This window comes from Lepisma saccharinum, chromosome 1 (genome assembly GCF_977018435.1).
Source record: "Lepisma saccharinum chromosome 1, izLepSacc3.1, whole genome shotgun sequence".
In the NCBI taxonomy this organism is placed as follows: Eukaryota; Metazoa; Arthropoda; class Insecta; order Zygentoma; family Lepismatidae; genus Lepisma; species Lepisma saccharinum.
The window spans coordinates 207024506-207047949 of NC_139229.1; the positions used below are offsets into that span (position 1 = coordinate 207024506).

A 23444-nucleotide genomic window follows, 5' to 3' on the forward strand; every position below is an offset into this window, starting at 1 on the left:
ACTTTTTTCTAAATTTTTCACGGTTCCCGGGAAAAGGGTCGTTACTTCGAAAGGGTTGTTATACCCGGGGTCGTAGAATCGAGAGTTGACTGTATATATTTTCTAAATATTTACTTGATTTTTGTTTTTGATGATGATTTAGATTGTACTCTACCTAAATACTATGAATAAAAAATTAATATTGAGACTTTGTTGTTTGATATCGTGGTTTCACTTTTTAGAGAATTGCCCTATAAAGGTTGCAATCCTTCACATGCATTACTCTGAGTGGAAAAATCACATATTGGATAACTGAGTGAAATTGTCTCTGAAGGTTTTTGTAAAACAGTGGTCAATTATGGTGACCACGAGTCAGGTGAAAAACCTAACTATTTGAAAAATATAATTAACAATAACAACTAATAAAAAATATTGCAATAATATTTTATGTGGTGTCATTTTTGCAGCCTTATATTTTATCCTGCCTTTTTCTATTATCATGGAGGTATTTTACAGAGATATGCTTATGGTGTACATTCAGTGTAAAAGATGCTATGATGCTCACGATCACCCACCAGCGAGACTAAGAGCACATGTTATTTACCTGATGATTTCCTTGCATTAGGGCAGCTTGTCCTAAGCGCTCCCAGCAGGCTTTATCATCCAATGCACGGGCTGCTTCCAATGCTATTTCAATATTCCCACATTCCAAAGCAAGTCCAAAGCGAGTTTTCTCATCCTTTACAAAGTGCAAGGCCACTTCTGGATATCCCTTTTGTTGAAGATATGCTATGATTGACTGACCCACTAATCTTGCATTACGTACCATGTGCAGCACCTGCAATGTAATATCAGTCTCAATATTACACTGAACATGAAAAATATATTAACAAAACACAATAAATAAATACTGTTTCACATATCAATTTCGTTCATACTGTAAAATGTATTAATCCTACTAACAACTGCAAAAATATGGGGCACCAAAGTTCTGTAGAGAGAACTACTGTAGCATGCTACATGTAAGACTGGATTTAAAACACCATCAAGTACTTGTTCACTTTGAAGGAAATAAATTACGCAATAAAATATAACGACGGGGTTAACAAATTGGTAATTTTACGATATGGACCAATATGAATTTTGTGTCGACACTGATGGAGTAACAACATCAAATTAATTGATAGTAATAATCAACATTCTTCCAATCCCATATAAAATTGGAAATGTCGCATGAGGAACCTGAACAGTTCATTCAATTCTTTAATTAATGTATGTAACTAGGTGAAAGCATATTTTGACATTACTTAAAAATCAAGGTATATAAATTATGCCTTTACATTCAGAAAAAAAATAAGAAAATGTCAGAATTTTGCACTAAGTTTTAGGATATTTACAGGAATATCGAACTGATAATTTTTCCAATAAACCAATATGCCTATATCGGCTGATACTGATTAGAGTACAGATTAATCAGTCCCATCTTATTTTTTATTGGTAATCTTAAATGGATATACAATGTAGGCAAAATTCTGATTTCAAATTCAAAAACACTGTTGGCACTACACATTCTGCCAGGTATCGTTCTCTATGCATTTGCCAGACCTAAACCCTCTCATCAGACTGCTACATGGTAAAGCGTGATTCATCACTCCAAACCACACATTTCCGGTTGTAGCGACCTCTACATGCCGGTTTATGAGTTAGAAAGAAATAAGTGGCCTGATACTCTTGATCAGATAGTGTATATCAAAGGATTAGAATACCAACAGCAGCAATATTAATTTAGAAACAATAAAATCAATTCTTAAAACACATTACTACTCTGCACTGGAAAGCAGAAAATCAGTAGATACCAATCTCTTATGCATAAATAAAAAAAAAAACTGCTAAGGCATTTTTATTTTAGAAAGTCAAAGTGTATTTGAATAAATTCTTACCCAATGCAGTAACATATCTTTGCTTTCTGATGTCCCTTTTAACTTTTCCAGATTAATTACAATTTTAGGAATGAATGATGATTACATGAAATTGATGAAGGAACAAACACCACACCTAGGCCAGGACTCAAAGATCCATTGGTGGTAAGATTGTGAGTCCGGCACATTCTCATCATTCATCACAAAAAAAAAATATCAATTTACCGATTAATCATAATCAATCATACAATCATAAAAAAAACATACTTACTTCATCATACTTGCGATTAATGAGAGCCAACTTGAACTTGAACTCAGTTGGATCAATATTCAAGATGCGTGGTCTGCATTCCCTGTCCAAACAGAACACCTGGTTTCCTTTGACTCGTGTAATGTAGATAGGCAAATCAAGGGTACGTATGATACCATGATCCCTGTAAAATTATAATTGCATGTGATGTAAATATTTTTGCCCATATTTAGAAACCTGTCTTCATATCTTTTGTTGTTTGACACAATCTTTTAGATTCATGCTGCATGATGATATACTGTACTATAATTCAGAATTTTACCTAGTAAGGGGTTAACGTATTCACAAGGACCTCAAAGTGTCTACCTTCCTTCTACTTAGTACAACTTGAGTACTGAATTATTGCATATTTCATTGCCTGTTGTTTCTTATTTGTACAAATGTTAGGGATTCTTCTAGTCCTCAGATTCAAAGAAAATCCTTTTGCTGTGATTTTACTATGGATCTAAGGCACTACTCAACTACTCCACTACATTCCCTAGAATTATATACTACTTTGACTCTTTGAGCTAGAGCTTGTCTCTGTATTATATGGTGAGTACAAATAGCATAAGCCACGATGCATCCATAATTTGCATTTATTATTGTGATATTTAATTTTATTCATCCGTGTATAAACTTGAGGAAGCATCATATGCTTACCCTTACGTGTGTGTATATAATATGTATATTTGTTTTAAAGATGAAGGTAAAAGTTTAACTGTTTTTCCATATCTTAAACGTGTCAGGTTAATTTTGAGTACTACATTTATTTTGAGCATTGAAGTAATATTAACTTTGGCAGTTGCATTAAAATTTTATTTGAATATAAACATTTACAATTAGAGCTGAGTTGACACCACTTTGAACTGAAGCTGATACCCTAAATGCTTCTCAGTGATACTACTGTCTGAAGCAATTCAATGTTGTGCTCAAACATTTATAAATATCAATACTATATGTATATTCCATGCCATGTCACTGTACCACAGCTTTGCTTGAAATATTCATAAGTTCACATATGAGATACTGTGGTTCCCAAAGTGTATGCCACAGTGTCCTGGCTGGCTTACATGGGTCACTGCAATGACACTTACTTGTTAGTTTACACATGGTTTTAGTACTTTTTACATGTAAAATATTTTTGAATTTGAAATATGTGTTTATTTTTTAACGTAAGGCAAGCAACCTAACTACACTAACAGAGCATTGCAAGTGCTGGATAGGCCTACATTCTGACTTGGGCACTGTGGGAAAAAAATTGAAACACTATGGGTGCCATGCAACGAAAAACTTTGCGAACCACTGCAGTAAGAGAATATTAAAATATCCATAATTTAATCACACAATCCACTTTTGCTACACAAAGTTGGTGCAACGCAACATTAATGAACATTATGGCCTGTCTACATAAAGTGTTACGCAGCATTCTGTGGATTCCGTGAAAGTATTGTGTGTTTTTTTACAGACCACATGAGATGCATGAACTGTGTGAAAAGTATTGGATAATATTGGTAATGAAATTTAGGCTAATACTTTCCTCTACCGATACCATACAATGTTATCAATATTATCTCAGCTCTCTCCTTCATGAAAAATATATAGGAAAATAAAGAAATACTTACCCGTTAGAAATGGCATACTTTATGTGATTGCTTGTTGTGTAAATGAACACTCCACTGTCGTCCCATGCCCCAGATTTAACACGAATGTTCTCATGTATGGAGCAAAGGCTCTCAAGCCGTCGATTGCATATGTTCACAGTATGTTTGGCCAATAAAGCAACATGGGACAAATCAGACGACCAAACAACATAGCGGCACTTTGCTATTTTCACCTGACCCAAGGTTCTAAAACAATAAAATAAAATAAAAATACATTTCCATTAAATAGGCATTAGATTTAGACATAAATACTCATATCCATACATGAACATTGTTCCCAATGAATTTTCAAGGCTTTACCTTCCTCCTCTCTACTATGGATATTTTCTTCTCCCATGTAATGATTCAACTAACAACTAGAATTATAAATGAAACTATTCTCAATCATATACTGATTTGGATAATAATGCCTTTCAAAGAAAGTATATCAAAATAAAGGGGAAAAAAAGAGGACATGCATCAACATAAGAGAAGCATAAAAAATACATATGTTGGAATTCTAATTACACATTTTTCAAGGGACTCTTGAACTTTAAACATACACTTGGGAAGATATAATAACATTTTGCTTCAAAGAGATCACAAAAGTAAAATGAATTATGCTGTATAAAGGAAATAGGAATCACTGCACTATTGCACAATTTTATGCTAAAGCTCAAAAGATTTGATTGATTTAGTTTATTTTACTTTGAGTTTTGTGCCTCTTGGCTAATTTGCGAAGATGGGGATGAGTTATGAAATGATGAAATTGATAAATGGACATTCACAAACAACCAAGCTCGAGCGGGATTCAAACCCGGGACCCTTGGCTTCGCAGCGTGCTGTGCTAACCACTCGGCCACAGGGTCTGGCGCTAAAGTTCAAAAGAAAAAAAAACCCACCATTTCAGAACTTAGAATATTTTCATTATTATAACATAACATAATAAAACTAACCTCTTTTGTTGGACATCAAACAATGTGACACCATCTGTGTCACGCAACAGCAACATTCCAGTTCCTGCATAAAATATTTCATCACAATTTGGAGTCTGCACCTTCTTGGTCACTTCGTTCTTCAGATTCTTTACCACCAACTGGAATAAAAAAATATTGCATTACAAGTAACATTTCTTATCATTACTGTATCACTAATCAAAGTTGTGATCTGTCCATGCTGCAGAGAAAAGGACAAACTGGATACATGTACCTTACTACAAAGTTCAGCAACTGTATATCATGGATCAGAGGCACAGTTAACAGGGGGAAAAAGGGGGGCACACAGACATATCTCCACAAACGACCAGATAAAAGTACATGTTGTGTATATATGGAAAATATTGGTGTACTATACATCATGTTCCCCTCCCTGAACAATTCATAGGTCGATGCTTATGTTACAAACTATAAATTTAGAGGAAACAATAAAATACAAGAAATGAAATTTGTAAAAAAAAAAAAAAAGTATTTCAAATCCATATAACACAAATTTAAATGTGCTTTTATCGAAGAAAAAAAAAAAATCTATTTTTCGGGATTTCTTGAGTAAATTACCCTTTTTCCCTTCTACTAATTGCATCTGTAACGAGATAGAATGTGAACATTGTACTTCTTGCAAAGCCTCAGCCATTCCATTCAAAATAAAATATATTTGAATTTTTTACCAGTAGCAGTCATATCAGTATCAAGAGACCATCGGATCAAATTTAATCACAGATACCAGAAAATACCTTTCTGGAGTCTGGATGTATTGTTAGGTCCGTAAAAATGCAATACAATGCTTTCATGGAGTCTCAATACCATGGAAATTATGCAAAATTCTTATTATTTGGCAACAGTGTTGTGGAGGGAAATGGTTTTTGGCTTTTAATAATGATCGTATGCGAAATTATGAATATTCCAGTAGATTGATATGTTTTATTTCCAATTATATTTTTAAAATTTATAAATTGTTTGAACTACTCAATTTCCAAGTATTGCATTGGGGTTTTCAGGAGGGGCTGGAATTGTAAAGGTGGGATAGTGCATAGCTGCTTTCTATTGGGGCGGCATACACAATAAGATATTTCGGTAACAGTTCGTTACATCGGAGACACATTTCTTCATTTTTACAGAAGAAACTACTTACGGAAATGAGATTCTCTAAGGTTTCCAACGTTCGTCGAGGTATTTTCTTTCATCGTGGAATCTATTTGATCGGGAAATCATGTATTTTTCAAGATAAATATCTCACCGACGCACAAGTGCCACTGCTTTCGCCACCTGAACCGGATGCTACATACGTTTGATGACGTAACCCCCTGTCAGTGTTTCCAACCACCTTATTTTTTTTTAACTATGCTTGATTAACCTAACCAAACCTAATCTAACCTTATCGGAAATGGTTCGTGGGGCTATCTGTCAGCTACCCGTGCATAATGTACAATTTGCACACGTGACGAACACAATAGTAGGTAATTTTTTGGTGAAGAAGGTTGGAAACACTGCATACCTACAACCTCTGCCCGCCATATTGTGTGTTACGGAAGTGAGAAAAGGAATAACAAAAACTACTCTCTATGTGAAAAATTGTGTTTGTTTTCGTGTAAAAAGCATAATGGCACCTTGAACTATGTACTGCAATACACAATTGGTAAGTACGAACCATGCAAAACACAAAATATCCGATTTTAATGTGTCTCCAATATAACAAACTGTTACCGATATTTCATATATTAAAAACTTTCCACTCTCAAAAAGCCAATTTTAAGGTTAGTTTGCATATTTACCACTCTACCGGCCCCCTTCCCCACCCTGACTTCTTCACTGCTTTTGTTTGAGAATGTTCATTTTTTCAAAATTTCGTAGGGGGTTGTAGCCCCATCAGCACTCACCCCCACCAGCATATGCCAGTGGATAAGAGTACAGTATCGGGCCAAAGTGGTATCGGTTCAGCCCTAATACAAATGAACAAAAAGGACAGAATTGAAATATCATCTGCAGTTTTGGAGAAATAACGTGTTAATTGCTGTCACATGCCACTGGTACTTATATGAACCTGCAGTACAAATGAGCTTATAGACATCGGTCCACATAGCAACCCAGTTGTGATCTAAAACTGAATTACTTAATGTAATATAATTTGTCTTTAATACCCCAATATTGTGTAATGAAAAATCAAATGTAGAAAATGATTCATTTATATTTAATTTATCAACTATTAGAAAGTACTTAAAAAAATATAGTGGAACCTGGATTTTACGCTTTTCAGGGGACCAAGTTCAAAAAACTTAAAATGCAGGAAAATGTAAAATCTGAAAAAAATTTATACCATTTTGCTCTATTGGGACCATGAATATTGAATGTATTATGCAGGAAAATGTAAAACTGGAGAACGTAAAATTGAGGATCTACTGTAATTGCTTTTATAAATAGAAATGGAACTACTTACAGAATGTGTTCTGTCTAGCACAGCAAATCTGTTTCGTGCAACCCAGAGTGCAGTTACTCCTGAAGATCTCTTCCCTTCAGGGAAATCAAGATTATTACTGTCTGTGTCTTTTGATATGGTGATTAAGTCATATGTACTGTTTTCCACATTAGTTGTTCTTGTACAGAGAAGAACGGCATTTTCCGCTGGATTATATGACATACTGGAAGATAAAACAAAAGTATTATGATGGTGCTAATTTATATATTCCTTAGTGTGTAATATGTGTTAAAAAACCCTGCTCATTCCCCCACATATGCTATATGATTCAATCACTTTTCAATACGCATTTTCATCCCCCTCCCTCTTTATCATCAGTGTCATAATAATTAGTAATATGTCATTGTATAGTTATTTCCATACTGAGCTGATAATGTGCACGGTATAATATTTTTATCCACAAAAACTTGATTGCAACAAAAACTCGCAATGTTTTAACAATATCACAAAGAAATGAAGAAAACCTCCAGCCTTCTATATACCGCACCATATGCTTTTCTGTAAAATAATACATAGTACTTTTGTTCACATGATGATTTGCTTCTTTTCCCTATATCATTCCCCAGTGTAATACATTGCATTGTACATTTAAGGGGAGAGATAAAAATAACCAAATTACGTCCATTTCAGAGGAGCTGCTATCCTATGAAAATGCAGTCTTCTGGAGAGGATCAATACAATTTTCTGAAAATTATTTCTAATTGATACGTGGCTTGTCAAAAATGTACTAAGCACTTGCTCTACTTTGAGGCCATCTTTATACAATATGTTCATTACGCTCTTGATAGGAGCTATTTTGGGGTGGTAAGGGAAGGCAAATCAACATATTTTGCACCTTGATTGTCTTTGTGGAGTGAATTAATGCACCGCTATTCTAAGCAGCAAGTTTGAAGGTTAATTTGCATGATCAAGATGAATTGAAGGGATAAATAAGTCCCTTCTGTAAAAGTTGAGCCATTTGTTTATAGAACAGTTGAACTTTGCATGGATGTGCTGGGTTTCTCCTTTGGGTTCTCTATGCTTTGTCTCATCTTGTGGAGAAATTTCATGTACTTGAGGTAGTATTTATATTCTTCTTCCATAATGAAATTTATATTTTAATGGATAGAGATGAATTCATTCAAAAGAATATCAAGGTTACTATCATCTGTTTTGTATTTACAGCACAATCAGGTTTGTTGCGAGAAATACATGAATTTATACCATGAATGTTAAAATTGTGCTAACCTGTACACTGGAGTGCGGCATCCACCACGCATCTGCATCACAGGTGTATCTTTGGAGGTAGTGAAATCAAGCTTCCTTAGAAATTTCTCTTTCACATAGAAAAGAAGATTTCCATGTACTGCATACGCTGGGCGTTCTCGTTCAAGCTGTCAATAAAAATGTTACCTCAGTGAATCTGGGCAAGAAAGTTTCAAACTGTTTAATTTGCATACATACATATTTTCAGTGCTTTCAAATAAACATACAAGAGCATTTAAAGCATATGTGAACCTTAAAACAAGGACAGTCGTGTGGTCTGACACGGAAGAAAGAAATTTGATTTTCATGATCATATATAATTTTTTGGAGAAAAAGATTATATCGAATTCAGCACATATGTTCTTCATTGAAACAATGATTAGTTTCGTTCTTAATAAGTTTGTAAAACGTTGCACAAATATACCCTCACATTTCATGTATAATGTTGTTTGGCATTACCATTTTTATGCTGACAAACTCTTATACTGATTCCTTAATTATGTAATATTGCTAATGTTGAGCTGATGCTATTGTTAGTGTATCTGTATTGGTATTAGTGTTGAAATGTATGTGTTCAAATTTAAACAAATATATTTACTGATGCTTTTCCACAGTGTGAATATCCTGGAAATTATGCAAAATTTAAAATTTACATTTATTCTGAACCAGTATAGCGTAAAAATTGGATTTTGTAATGAAATGACAGCATTGTATTGTAATGATTATTTCATACGTAATCTTATGAAGTATTTTAAAGTATACTGGTATGGTATGCATACAATGCACTATCTACATTAACATTGAAATATTACACTGTTCTTGTGTTTAAGTACAGGTGTCAGTGGGGATCCGTAAGAGAAACAGCACAGAAATAGTAATTACTTCATGAATTAGCCTTCGCAATAAAAATGGCTGTACAGCATATAATATGTACTGATTAAAACATCTTTTCACCATAGTTTTGGAGCTTTATAATGATGTATAAATTTAATAATGGTTTCTTTAATGCTTACCTTGAAAATAATCATTCCTGCATCATGGCCTGCAGCAAAAAGGTTTAGAGAGGGATGGGCAGCAACAATCCAGAAGCGCTCATGCTCTCTTCGGAATGTATGCAAGCACGTTCTTTTGGTCATGTCCCACACACGGATACTCTTATCCTCTGCATTGGAAAGGATCAGTTCTTGACGGGGGTGGAAAAGTACGCACGACACATTGTTGTAGTGTCCTCTGCATGTATCAACTTCCCAAGCCTGCATCATAAAAATTACAATGCTTTCAAATACAGAAAATATATTAACTGTACTTTTATCACATCATATGGCATTATGACTTAGATTACAATGAAAGCGGTAAATAAAATATATATATATTTTTACCTAAATGTAGCCTTCCTGACCTTTCATAATCCAAAGGTTGCTTAACACAGTATAGTTCAACATGGTGGCCCATTATATGCACAAGCAACATATTAATCCTGGCCTTTATTTTAAAAATAATTGTTATGTATGAAATCAAACATAGCATTCCTTATTACAAAATATTATTAATTTTTGAAATATAACATTGGATTAAATAAAATTCAAAACTTTTAACTCCAAGCTTTCGACCCTATTGCAGGGTCTTCATGGGGGAAATATACATGAAGGTTATGAGAAGAAGGAAACACAGGGGATGCTGTATGTTATTAGCTGGATGCGTTGCCGATTCTACCAGATGATGTCAGTTAATTGCATTACAACAGATAATTTGGAGAAATATTTGTTTTATTCTCATGTATTCCTTCCTATGCCACTAAATGTCTGAATATTCAACATATGATGATGTAAATACATAGGAAAATAATCACAACGATGGAAACTGAAGTATAAGTCTCTTATGCATCACAACCAAACAGCAAGAAATAGTCTAATTCATAGGAGAATATTCACAATGGAAAGTGAAGTATAAGTTGAACTGCAAGAAATAGTCTCGTGAAGCAGGTGTCAAATTGAAGATGTAATTCAGAGCATGTTTGTCACTGTGCAAGTTGAAAGTAAGTATCACATTTGAGGTGTGATATCAATGTATCATTTAATATAAATTAATGTTTCAAGCAGTCCTATTTTTATATTCTCGAGCTTCTATTTTCTCAATAAGTTTCATTATGTTGCAACAATTTTAGGTAAAAAACAAGAATAGGTACATGCCAAAATAAAATATTTAAATTATTTGCAAATTGTTTAAATAATTTATTCACTATTACTTTCACTGTTAAAACATAGCTTACCTTGGCTTCATTCATTCTCCAGAGTTTGATCTGCCGATCGTCTGCACCTGAGACAATAAGTGGCAAGGTTGGGTGAAAGCATGCCCAATTAACACCACGGTCATGCCCCTCTAGCACATGTTTTACAACAGCATCAGCCTGTCCAAACAGGTCAGTGGAACCTGGGTTCTTCAGGTGCTCCTCTAGACCACCTGGTCCTGGAGCAACACTCTTCTTGCGCAGTCCTGAAGATCACATCAAAGAATTGTATATGCACATTATAAAAAGTACCGTCATCATTATAGGACTGAGCACACACTGATTATGATATACTGGTTCAAAGTCAATCAGTTACACCAACCTTTATTTTTCTGCTGTCAATGTGTCTTGCAGTGTAAAAAAGGTAAAGCAATTTTAATCTTCCCAATAACTCTTTAAATATTTTAAAGCAAAACTCTGGTAAATTATTTTAGTATAATAAGAATGAAAAGTTGTATCGGCTCAGCCCTAAATTTTTAATATTCTTGAGGCAAAAATTTCTTGAAAAAATAATTTGCAGGTCCATACACAGCATATAAATAATCTGTATTTACATTAACAAGTTATTTCAATCATGTGCAACTCTAAATGATTGTAATAATAAAATCTACCATACTTTGTCAATAGTAATGGTAGAGTTGTAATTAATACAATTCCAGAAAATTCACTATGCCATGCAATTTGACATATCTTCAACTACTGACTTCAGGACCCACTCAGGTTCATCGTATGGGTGCCTGAAGGAAATAAAGGGAAAGGTGTATAGTGGCCACTTTTCTAGCGGAGCATACTGCATGCAAAAAAGAGAACAGCATGTAGTAATTGCACAATAGGCAATAAAATGGAGTCACCAATATTCAGCAATGCATTGTGACGTCTTGTGGATTACAAGGCAATGTGTTTGCCAGTACTGATATTGTTCTTTTTAAATAAATAAAATAATTCATGAAATTTTATGGAATTTCTTCCATACATAGATACTGTAGATTCATTCATATTTCTAGCTATGCATCGTAACTTTAAATGTAGATCATGATGAATTAAATTTTTTTTCATTTTATTTTGAAAGACCTAATATGAGTAGTGGTAGAGAAAAATTCCAAGAGTTCACTGTACAGAATTAGAAAGTTCTCAGTATATATTCACTGGATTCTCAAGTAATTTTTAATAAGAGAATTGATGAATCTATTATTTTTCCTATATCCTCAGTTAGCTGAATTAAAGCCTTCATAAATAACATTCTAAATACAGTAGACATTAGCCATGCAAATGTGCAGCCACTACAATCTGGGTTCTCTACAGTGAAGAAATAAATTATATCTCTAAATAAGAATGCATTTGGCAAAAGCAAATTCTGAAGTGCTAACTGGCTGGAATTACTGTTTGTAAAATGATTTCTTAATGTAATTCAAGGTAGTTTTTCACAAAATTACCTTACTCAAAATTTCAGTTTTTCGTGACAATTCTGATTACATGTAACCTTGCTAATGAATACTTGTAATGTTTTTCACTGTATGCTAGCATTTGTTATTTTTGCCTCTCCTTTTCATGCATGACAAGATCAATTTAGCTGTACTCAAACTTAGTTGAACAGTGTGTTAATTCTGAACAAAATAATGAAAAATATGCTAGAAATTTGGTATGTGTAGGTAATGATAACTGCAGAAACTTGGAAATGCATCACTGACTTTACTTCTTTCCGAGGTTTAATAATGAATATTAATTAAGATGATTCTATCGCATCATCAATATTTGTAGAGAATGAGATTGGTCTTGGACATTATGTTTTTCTGGATGTGGATTAGATTCTGCTTTTGTGTAGATATCCTCACGACGACAAATGACTGGCAAATGAAAGTCAGCTGATCATTTATGCATGAACCTTCAGAGTTGTCAGACAATGTACACATTATTATTTTCACTGCCAATCAGTTACCCCTGTACTGAAACAAGAGGGCCTCCCCGATGGCACAATGGTAGCGTTGCTGCCTTGTAATCAAGGGTTCCTGGTTTCAATATCCGGTGGAGGTACATAGTGGTTCGGATCCCACTTTAAACTGTAGGTCCATTCTCGATTAGCCTTACTGAGCATAAAGTGAACTTAGAACACGAACTCAATCAATCAAGCCAACTAATACAAGAGATACATATATATTGTAATGTTAGATATCGTGTGGGACACCTTAAATTTAGATTTGAAAAGGAAGAGTGTCTAGATCTTTGCCTCTCCTTTTAATTCACCCATGTGCACATAATTTATACACTGGATACTGCAAGGGTGTCCACAAATTATCCTTACAACTTTGCACATTACTTACAAACAACCCATATTATGTACATTCATGGTATTTGCTGTAGAATATACTGTAAATATCAAAGTTCTAATTGTCATTGCCCTTGTTTGTTTCTGGTACTCCACTGACATAGCAGGCTGTGTTGCATGAAAAATTGGAATCTGCAAGAGAAAGCGCAGTTTGTTGTTTGGTTCATCTGATACACAAACAGTGATATTTCTTGAGGTTGGAGAGGATATTTCTGGTACAATCGGCAGGATTTTCCCATACAAAAACCCGGAAACGTCGCTGCATTTGTGTATCAGATTTTGTTTGAATGAACCAAGAGACAAACTGTGTGTTTTCTTGTGAGAACCACTTTTTTCATATGACACACCGTGCTATGTCAGTGGGGCACCAGGAACAAACAACGACAATGTCAATCAAAACTTTGATATTTACAGTATATTCTACAGCAAATACCATTAATGTACATAATATAGGGTGTTTGTAATTAATGTGCAAAGTTGTAAAGATAATTTGTGGACACCTGTATCTTTGTTCAAAAATTTAAAGACCACATTACAAAGTATATTCTGGTAGGGACTGAAAATGTTGAACAAATTCATTGTCTATTAAAATTCTTTCTGACAATTGATTTTACAATATGTAATTGCACACAGAACAAAATGAACATCCAGCAAAACAGGTTTCATATATTCTTCAATCATCAAATATTTTACATCTACAGGTTAACAAAAAACTGATAAAATATATAAACAAATAATGAAATTTACCATTATACTACGATGCATGCAATCCATGTCCCCACTTAATGCCTATTTACAATGTACACGGTACCAATATTTACAGTGAACATTCCAGTATGTACAGTGCCCTGGAAGATTTGGGATGGCATCTTAACCTTACACAAAATAAGGCAAATAATCAATAAATTTAAAATCAAATTTGTAAAATAAGAACGATTTTTCACTGGAAATAAAATTTACTCCTTTATGTATTCCTTTTATAATGCAAGCTTCAAGTGAAATGTATTCATATGAAAAGAAAAAATGTACTATGAAATATTGGAACTACTTTTCACCTGCACATACAGACAACTAACTATGCCTGACTTAAGTAATGTTTACCAATAACAATACTACAGTACAAAAGAAAGGCAATATATCTAACATTTTTGGATAACTTCATGAATTATGAAAGTTGGTTCACACGTGACCACAACTTTAATTTTTATAAAAGTTACAGAGATTGACTGCATTAACAACTGGCAGCATTGTATGTCACAACCTTCCTCGAGGATTGCTGGCAAAAATAGACGTATGTCAATTCAAAACGATACTGGCTGTTTTGAGTGTGTAGGTGTTACAGCAATGTTGGATAAGTTTTTGAAAAAGGAAGCTTGACACTGACTGAGGCAATTCGAGGAAGACATGCTATCTAAAATAGAAGTGCACATGATTTTGAAGAGAAGTGCATAATTGCTGTGTAAAAAAAAAGGCATATTGTTGACAACCTCTTGGCAAAATTTTGTTCATGAATCTGCATCAAAATGAATGCTGCAATTGATAAGGTGCAGAAAGAACAAACGAGGTACCAAAGATATTGATATTGAATAGTGAGACAACCGGACAATCAATTCCTTCATCAAATAACAACTTGAGATGAAATGTGGGCCGTTAGTAAGGACAAAACATGTTAATGAACTGGCACAAGTTCACCACCACCTTTTACAAGACGATGGTCCTTATTTACAGATTCCTTACAGCCTAATGTTACAATATATGCAGTGTGCTATTGTGATTTGTAACCTCCATTCAAGAGGAATAACCTAAGCAGTTATTTACACAAATAAAGTAATTGAAAATTGAGTACTTGTTCAATATTGAGAAGAAAAGCTGAACTGAGCTACTACTAATACAGAGATGAGAAAATGTTATTTTCTTTTACCCTTGTTACACTTCCCTTTTATTACTGTTTGGGATATGGATCATGACAATCAGGCCCGTAGCCAGGCAGGGGGTTGCCTGTCATCAGCCCCCCCACCCCCTGACATTAGGTAAAACTATTTTGAGTGATTTGTTTGCAGTGAAGAGTGGAAATGTAGACAGCTCGCAACTTTAAGGATAAATCTACAGAACATGAACAGCAGCTATTACATTCGCTCATCTTGTTTATGAGTTGAAGACTAAGTAGCTGCAAGTATGTAGAAGATTATCTAGACTTTGCAAGTTCTTTCATAGGGGAGTGTCCTTATCTGTACCTTCACTGTCCCTGTTGAGACCCCCGTTTAGACAGAAATCTGTGACTTTGATGTCATCATGCAAATTCCCTTCGCACCTGCATCAAAGGTCAACAGCTCCCAAGTTTTGGGAACGAAGGGGAGGTTCATCACTTTGCCCGGCAGTGGAACGTACTGTAGGCACTGTGATTGAATATTGTGCATTATTTTTGTGTGATATAAGTATCTGTATCATCTAAACTAGTATGGAGTATGTAAAGGATGATTTCAGTATCAGTCAATTAACACTTCAAGACGTTTCGTTCTGGTTTCCCAGAACTTTTTCAAGCTACACCAAGATCATACAATAACAAAACCTCACATGGCTAGCTATGCGAAACCTCGCAGATAAAATAAAATAAAAACCACTAAAAATAACTGTTAAATTATTTTGAATCTATAAAATGGTTATGCGAACCTTTAAGAAGAACATGTAGATGCGAACCTTTAAGAAGAACATGTAGAAAAATGTAGTATTTGTGCGACATTTATAAATTTTATATAACTTAATGACCTCCCCCAACACACACACATAATTTACCTTAATTTAATACTGTTAAATTTTTGAAAAAATAGACGGTTTACAAAGCCCCCTGATAACCAGTGAGCCCCCCCCCCCCCCTGGATGGAGACCAATTCTAGCTACGGGCCTGATGACAATGATTAATTTGGTTTATTGTACTTCCCTTTTCTGCCACTTTTGGCTAATTGTGAAGATGGATCATGGCAATGAGAACAAGGGATACTACTCCAAGTTTCTACTCTCACAATTCATTATTGCAATCAATTTCACGAATATTGGGCCATTCAATATTTTAGAAAGAATTGGTGACAAAGGCGAATGACAACAATGCATGTTGAAATTACATACAAGAATACTAATGCATGAAGTGTTAAAAAAACATAAAAAATATTTACCTCTGATTAATTACACACTTTTTATTGGTATTTTTATTATTTCAGATAACTTTTCGATCCCTCAAGAGAATAGCAACAATGAGTATTATGAGAAACGACAAAAGAACACCGAAGAACAATGTTACTACTATGGTGTGGAGAATGACAAATTCATATAATTTTGTTTTACTAACTTACAAATGAAAAAAGCCAGATATTTATAATTTGGTAAAGTAGAAGTAAAAAAAAATATGTCATACATTTTGTGAGAGTAAAAAACTGCAAAATTGATGTTTATTTGCACTGTTCTTTCATCTGTCTCATCAGTTCTCGTATATACTAAATGCTGCAATTTTCTACAGGGATGGAAAATTATGTGAAATAACAAAATTACAAATAAAGAGTATGTAATTTGGTAAAACTAAAAGCTAAGAATATTCAGAAAATTATTCTGTACTTATAAAAAAAATAAAACAAAGCATTTCTTTCATTCTTACAGTACTATAGTTCTTAAAAAATCTATTGGCATATAATGCTGCTCATTTTTTAGCGGGGAAAAAAAGATATATTTAAAAAATGCACAACACACACACACACACACACACACACACCTGTTAAGTCAATTTTGTATGAAAGTGAATAAAAAATTAAAATAATATTACATGCATGCACATGCATAAAAAAGAACCTCAACGAATTTAAACAGAAACTGAAAATAAAAATGTGTAATCTTTATAAGTGATACTGATTAGCTTGATCTTGAAGCCTTTCGGTTTCATTTTGAAGGTAATCTCTATGTAGAACAGAAATAACATGAGTTCCAATGAACTTCACAATTGTCATTATTGTCAGTTACTGTAAATAAACACAGATGTATTAGTAGGGCGACAAACTGGCTAAAACTTGTCACTTCGTAGGAACGTCACCGCCACAAGCAGCAACACTATTTTTCTGAAAGAGGTCATCATGGAGAGTTAAAAAAGTGATGTTGCCAAGTTCGCAACCCGGGGCAGTGGCCGCCATATTGGATTGAAAATGGCAGATGGTTAAATACACTTAGCTTGCTTTTTCTCATGATAGAAAAGTTACTATCCTACACAGACTTGCAAAACTGGTGTCATTTGAAAGAGAAAACTCCAACGAAGTATAAAATTACCATTAATCTTAAGTTTTATTGTTACCCGTTGAATATAGAAACAAAAAAAATTCAAAGATAAATATTTTTCTTGCTCTCGAAATTGTACAGGGTCATCCGTTTGGGATGTCAGAAAAGTATAACGCTGTAGCTTTTATGTTAATGTATATGTATCGATGCAATTTGCGGTAATGTACATGGCAAAGATGGGAGTTTGCACCAATGACTTCCGCGAGACAACGCAGCAGTAGTTCATAGTGCAATCAGCAGATGGCATGTATAGAGGTGGTACGTGCGCGCTCAGTGTTCAGTGTTGATACAGAGTGGAGTGAAGATGGTCGTTCCACCACAACAACGTGCTCAGTGTGTCGTGTGGTATGCCAAATTTTCGAGTGTAGTAGAGACCCAGCGAGCTTTCAAACGACAGTATAACGTTAGGCATGCCCCATCACATCGGGACATTGTGAAATGGTACCACATGTTTTTGGAAAATGGATTGCAGTTGCCGCACACAGGTGGAAGGCGGCGTGATCACAACAAGGAGGAGGCCATTCGACAAGCCATGATGCGGAGTCCACGTAAGTCACTCAGTCGCTTATCAGCGGAGCAGAATACACCATACACAACATGTCACAGGATTGTGAGGCGTTATCTGAAGATGCATCCCTACCGTATGCAGCGCATGCAATCATTGACACAGCGGAATTACGACGATCGACTCAAGTTTGTTACGATGATGTGTGAGCGGCAGGAAGGTGACGATCAATGGTTAAAACGTTGGATGTTCACGGACGAAGCCACATTCCATGTGAGTGGGCGAGTAAACATGCATAACTGCATTATTTGGGGAACAGAAAATCCACATGTCTCATACGAACTGGAAAGAGCCAGCCCGAAAGTGAATGTGTGGTGTGGAGTGACCTATGACAAAGTCTATGGACCATTCTTTTTTGCGGAGGAGACTGTTCGCGCCGTCAATTATCTTGACATGTTCGAGCAGTATGTGCTCCCTCAATTACAGCAAGACGGGATACTGGACACCATTATCTATCAACAGGACGGTGCACCACCGCATTGGGCTCTCACAGTGAGGGAACGATTGAACCTGATATTCAATGATCGCTGGTGCGGCCGTGGTGGACCTATCCCATGGCCTCCCAATAGCCCTGACCTAACCCCTCCAGATTTTTTTGTATGGGGTTACGTCAAGTCAATCATGTATGCACAAAGACCACAGAATCTTGCTGACCTACGGAGGATGATTACAGCTGCCTTTCAGCAAATCACTCCAGAAATGCTGCGTGCCACGTGGCGCGCTATGGATTCCCGGTATGATTTGTGCCGCATGCGCGATGGTGGACATGTTGAGTGCTAATGTGCTGTGACATAAACTCCCGACTCTCCTACACATGTCTGTACCGTTTACAACCAATAAATGTTCATAGTTTCTAGTTAATAGCATTTTACTTTTCTGACATCCCAAACGGATGACCCTGTATTTTGTTTCATAACATGATAAATATCAATCAGATGGTAAATATGGTTATGATAAAAAGTAAAGTACAGTTTCTCATGATTATGTTGCAAGTTGTTTCAAGAAGTTTTCTCTCTTAGTTATGAATCAAAACATATTTGTCGGCGTTGTATTACAAAGCAGATATTAAACCGGGCATTTCAAACTTTTCAGTTCAGTTTACCAAGATATAACGAAGAAGACATATAACCTTCATGTATATTTGAATACATATTTCATTTGTAACTATTTACAGTTTTTGAGATCATATTGCTTTAAATTGATGTGTGAGGGGTGTTCAAAAAGTAAAGTTACCTATGTTCTATTACGAAGTTAAGCAAGGTACCATGTAGCCACAGCAAGTGGATCTGGAATAAGCACAACACCCAGGATAATTTCTGATATTACTGATCTGTTGAAATAAATATAGGGGACAGTAATAACACTTTGAAGGTAGATGTTCTAGAATGTTTATCATGAGAGATGTTGCAATCAATCCATCCTTATTGGAAATAAAAATATAGTTTATTAAACTGCAAAAAAAGTAATCTCGTAAAGCTAGTGCTTTTTAATATATATTTCAAATGGGGGCCTCCCCGATGGCACACTGGTAGCGTCGTCGCCTTGTAATCAATATCTGGTGGAAGCACACAGTGGTTCGGATACCACTTTAAACTGTAGGCCCAGTCCCGATTAGTCTTACTGTCCATAAAGTGGACTTAAAACACCAAATCAACCCACAAATCAAATGGAATGAACAAGTACTACTTTCAATAAAATTTAAATGCATACATATTTTTTTTTTTGGGGGGGGGGATTGGCCTGTAAATTATTAACTACAAAATTGAGATGACAACATAACAAAGTGTTAACTCCAATTCCTTCCATAAACTTTGTTGCAGACAAAAAGTTTTCGCACAGAAAAGTAAATGAAAATAGTTGCCCGTTGATTGATTGATCTGGTTTATTTTACTTTGCGTTTCTGCCATTTTTTAGCTAATTACAAAGATGACAATAAAGGGTGATAAGATGAAATGGATGAAGGGACAATCACAAACATAAATGGGCAGTTCATAAGATAAGTCCCGTAGAGGATAGTACTGGCCATGGTTCCAGATGACAGAGCCTTACTAGTCTGCAAAATGCAGTCCAGAATGCACTATGTGGAAGTGAGGTTGATATGTGGGTGTCTTGAGGAAGGGCGACTCTTACACCCCTGAAGTTGCCTGTGTATGCTCATTGTAGCACTCTTTTCCATAACATTCACATTAACGATGTGCAAGAGCATCCTAATCATTTAGTGCATTTGCAACATGTTATGCTCAGTAATTCATTGGGAAATGATTTACGAGTTGTCATGATCGGCATACATAATTATGTTATCTTCAAGTTTCCATCCATCTTCTGGCAAAAAAAAAAAAAAATATGGATTGGTATGAAATGTATTTCTCCGAATAAGAGCTTGATAATTGGCTCGTGTTATGTGCAGTCAAGTCGAAGAACATCTTGGGTAGAAGGAAGTTGTTCCATAAAAAACTTTTTGTATGTCCTCTAATATGACCTACAGTATCACACAATCAAGAAGCTATGGAATCCTAATAACAACATAACCTGTGGCGCAACAGTCTGTGAGGGCCAGGGCCTACCCACAGACAGTCGACCGCACTCCCACCTGCCAAGGTGGGAGATCACCCAACCAGATACGGGATGAAGTGTGTGGCCCCGACGAACCCCAGTCCTTGTAGGTTTCCATGACCACGTTATGCTACTCTTTCGTAGCTCCCCAAATTCCTTACGATGGTGGGTGGCCACCAATTCCATATACAGGCCGAAATCTCTGGAGAAAAGTTGTTACGCTTCTCCCAGAAGAATCGCCCATACACACATCTCGTAGCCGGAGCCCAAGTCATGACGCCTTAGACCGCACGGCCACTGTGCAGGACAGAATTGTAATATGACCGATGTCAGACAAATCTGCTGCAATCTTATGAATGGGTATTATACTTTAGTATTGCTCCTTTTCAACCATACTCCAAGAGCTATATTATACATGAGAAGACCAGTCAAAAACAAGTGAAGTGCAACTATGATCAAGTGCATGCTTCCCGTGGAGTATTATTTTTGTGTCTGCATTTTATTGTAACGAATGAAGTCCATCAATGCTTACTTCTTGGGAGAGTTTTCAGCCTTTCCTACAGAAAACCATACAACTGTTACTTTTTGGTCGCTTCCGAGTCATTTCCATGATATTTCGATAGTTTCCTCAGCTCAGAAATTTGCTAGATCACCGATCCCATAAACAGGCCGAAAGTGGCAAGTGCCATGAAATTGGACCAGGATTAAGGAAGAAGAGTTGGCCTGCTGCTGATAATTCTGCGAATAGGTGTAGCTCTGCTGCATCTCGTTGCACTTGTGCATGACTTTATTGATGGTGAAACATACTGAGCAAAAATATCAACTCTGTTATATGACAGGTAAAAATAAAGACTCTTTCACTATGAAGAGTCTGCTAGTTCTCCTAAACATTGTGCTGGTTTCGGTTTTCCAATCCTCTGGAAAAGAGCCATATCATGGACAACTGTAAATTCTCAGTAGTTTTGCAGTGAAGAATATGTTGCCCAATAAGTATATATGAAATAGATGATTTGTAACCAAACAGGAGTGAGGCTTGAAAAAAAAAATCAGTTGACTTCATATCCCCGAAAGTCTTTGGGTTAAAGTTCGGTATTTTGTCATCAGCAACTTTTGTCAACTAGCATCAGCATTACAGCCAAGGATATGCTATAACATGATATTGGTGATTTTTCAGCCTTTGCTCGGTGCCTTGATCAATGTAAAAACTGGGTAAGTGTTATTTGAGTGAAATTGAATTGCCGATAATGGTTTGCAGAGGTAGTTCTTCCATTCAGAGAGAAAAATAGGTTTCAATTTTATTTCTTTGTCTATTTAGTAGACACTTCTCTTATATCATCGGAAAACGGACCTTTTGTGTCTTACGAAACATTTATAGGAGGTTATCTCCAACCAAGAACTTATCACGTGTCTCGTTCTTATAATGTACGACCGAATTGGTAACTTTACTTCTTGACCACACCTCACACATCATTATAAAGTAATATCATCTCAAAAACTGTAAATCGTTATGAATGAAACATGTATTCAAATGTACATGAAGGTTATGTATCTTCTTTGTTATATCTTGGTAAACTGAACTGGAAAGTCTGAAATGCCAGGTGTAAAATCTGCATTATAATACAACGCCGACAAATATGTTTTCATTCCTAACTTCAGAACTAAGAAAGATGACTTCCTCAAACAACTTGCAACTTAATCATGAGAAACTGTACTTTACTTTTCATCATAACCATATTTTCCATCTGATTGATATTTACCATGGTATGAAACAAAATACAATTTCGAGCGCAAGAAATGTTTTTATCTTTCAAAGTTTTTGCTTCTATATTCAACGGGTAACAATAAAACTTAAGATTGATGGTAATTTTATACTTTGTCGGAATTTTCTCTTTCGAATGACACCATTTTTGCAAGTCTGTGTAGCATAGTAACGTTTCTATAATGAGAAAAAGCAAGCTAAGTGGCAACAAGCAGCCACTGTCCTAGGTTGCGAAGTTAGCAACATTATTTTAACTCTCCACGATGACCTCTTTCAGAAAATTAGTGTTGCCGCTTATATGGTGTGAAACTTGGTCCCTTACATTGAAAGAGGAACACAAATTGAGAGTATTTGAAAATAAGATCCTTAGGAAAATACGAGGGTGGTTTGAAAAGTTCTCGGAATGGAATAGAAAGAAACGACTTACAACAGTGATTTTTTTTGATTTTTCAATGTACCTAGTCTTACCATAAATACTGTCCCAAAGTTGTAAGTAAATAGACACAAAATGGTGAGAGATATTGTAATATCAGAATAACATGAGATGCATGGATGCATTATGAACCAAAATCACAAATTATTATTCGAAATGGCCACCTTTAGCACTGACACACTTCTGAAGTCTTCGTGGCCACTCATCAATGGAATTACGGAACACATCAAGTGGAAACTCCGCAGCTGCCTTCTGAAGAGACCGCTTTAAAGTGTCAATATTGGGATGTCTCTTCTTGCAAGCCATCTCCTGAAGCTTCGACCACAATTTGTAGTCCGAAGGGTTTAAGTCTGGACTGGCAGAGGGCCAATCTGACGTGGAAATGAAGTCAGGAACATTTGCCTCCAACCACTGCTGGGTGGTGCGTGCTTTGTGTGCTGGGGCTGAGTCCTGCTGGAAGCTCCAGTTCTCTCAATGAAAGATGGTGTCGGTAAGATTCTTGCATAGTGTCTCAAGCACTGTCTGCTGGTACACTTTGGCTGATGTTTTTACCCCTTTTTCACAGAAATGGAGCATGCCCTCATAGCAAATGTTCCAGACTTCATTTCTACGTCAGATTGGCCTTCTGCAAGTCCGGACCTATATCCTTTGGACTACAAATTGTGGT

General features: G+C 35.6%; 1 protein-coding gene across 3 annotated transcripts in view; it reads right to left on the reverse strand.

Annotated features, from left to right (window-relative positions):
* Positions 1–23444, reverse strand: part of alphaCOP (coatomer subunit alpha) — a 73930-nt gene that overhangs the window by 30068 nt on the left and 20418 nt on the right. For all 3 annotated transcript variants that reach the window (XM_083111157.1, XM_083111149.1, XM_083111140.1), the window contains exons 4-11: positions 10813–11036; positions 9557–9796; positions 8526–8671; positions 7260–7461; positions 4787–4926; positions 3813–4037; positions 2170–2332; positions 584–817 (exon numbers count right to left, since the gene is read on the reverse strand). In XM_083111157.1, coding sequence (XP_082967283.1) covers positions 584–817; positions 2170–2332; positions 3813–4037; positions 4787–4926; positions 7260–7461; positions 8526–8671; positions 9557–9796; positions 10813–11036 — 1574 coding nt within the window. The remainder of the gene's footprint in view (positions 1–583; positions 818–2169; positions 2333–3812; positions 4038–4786; positions 4927–7259; positions 7462–8525; positions 8672–9556; positions 9797–10812; positions 11037–23444) is intronic.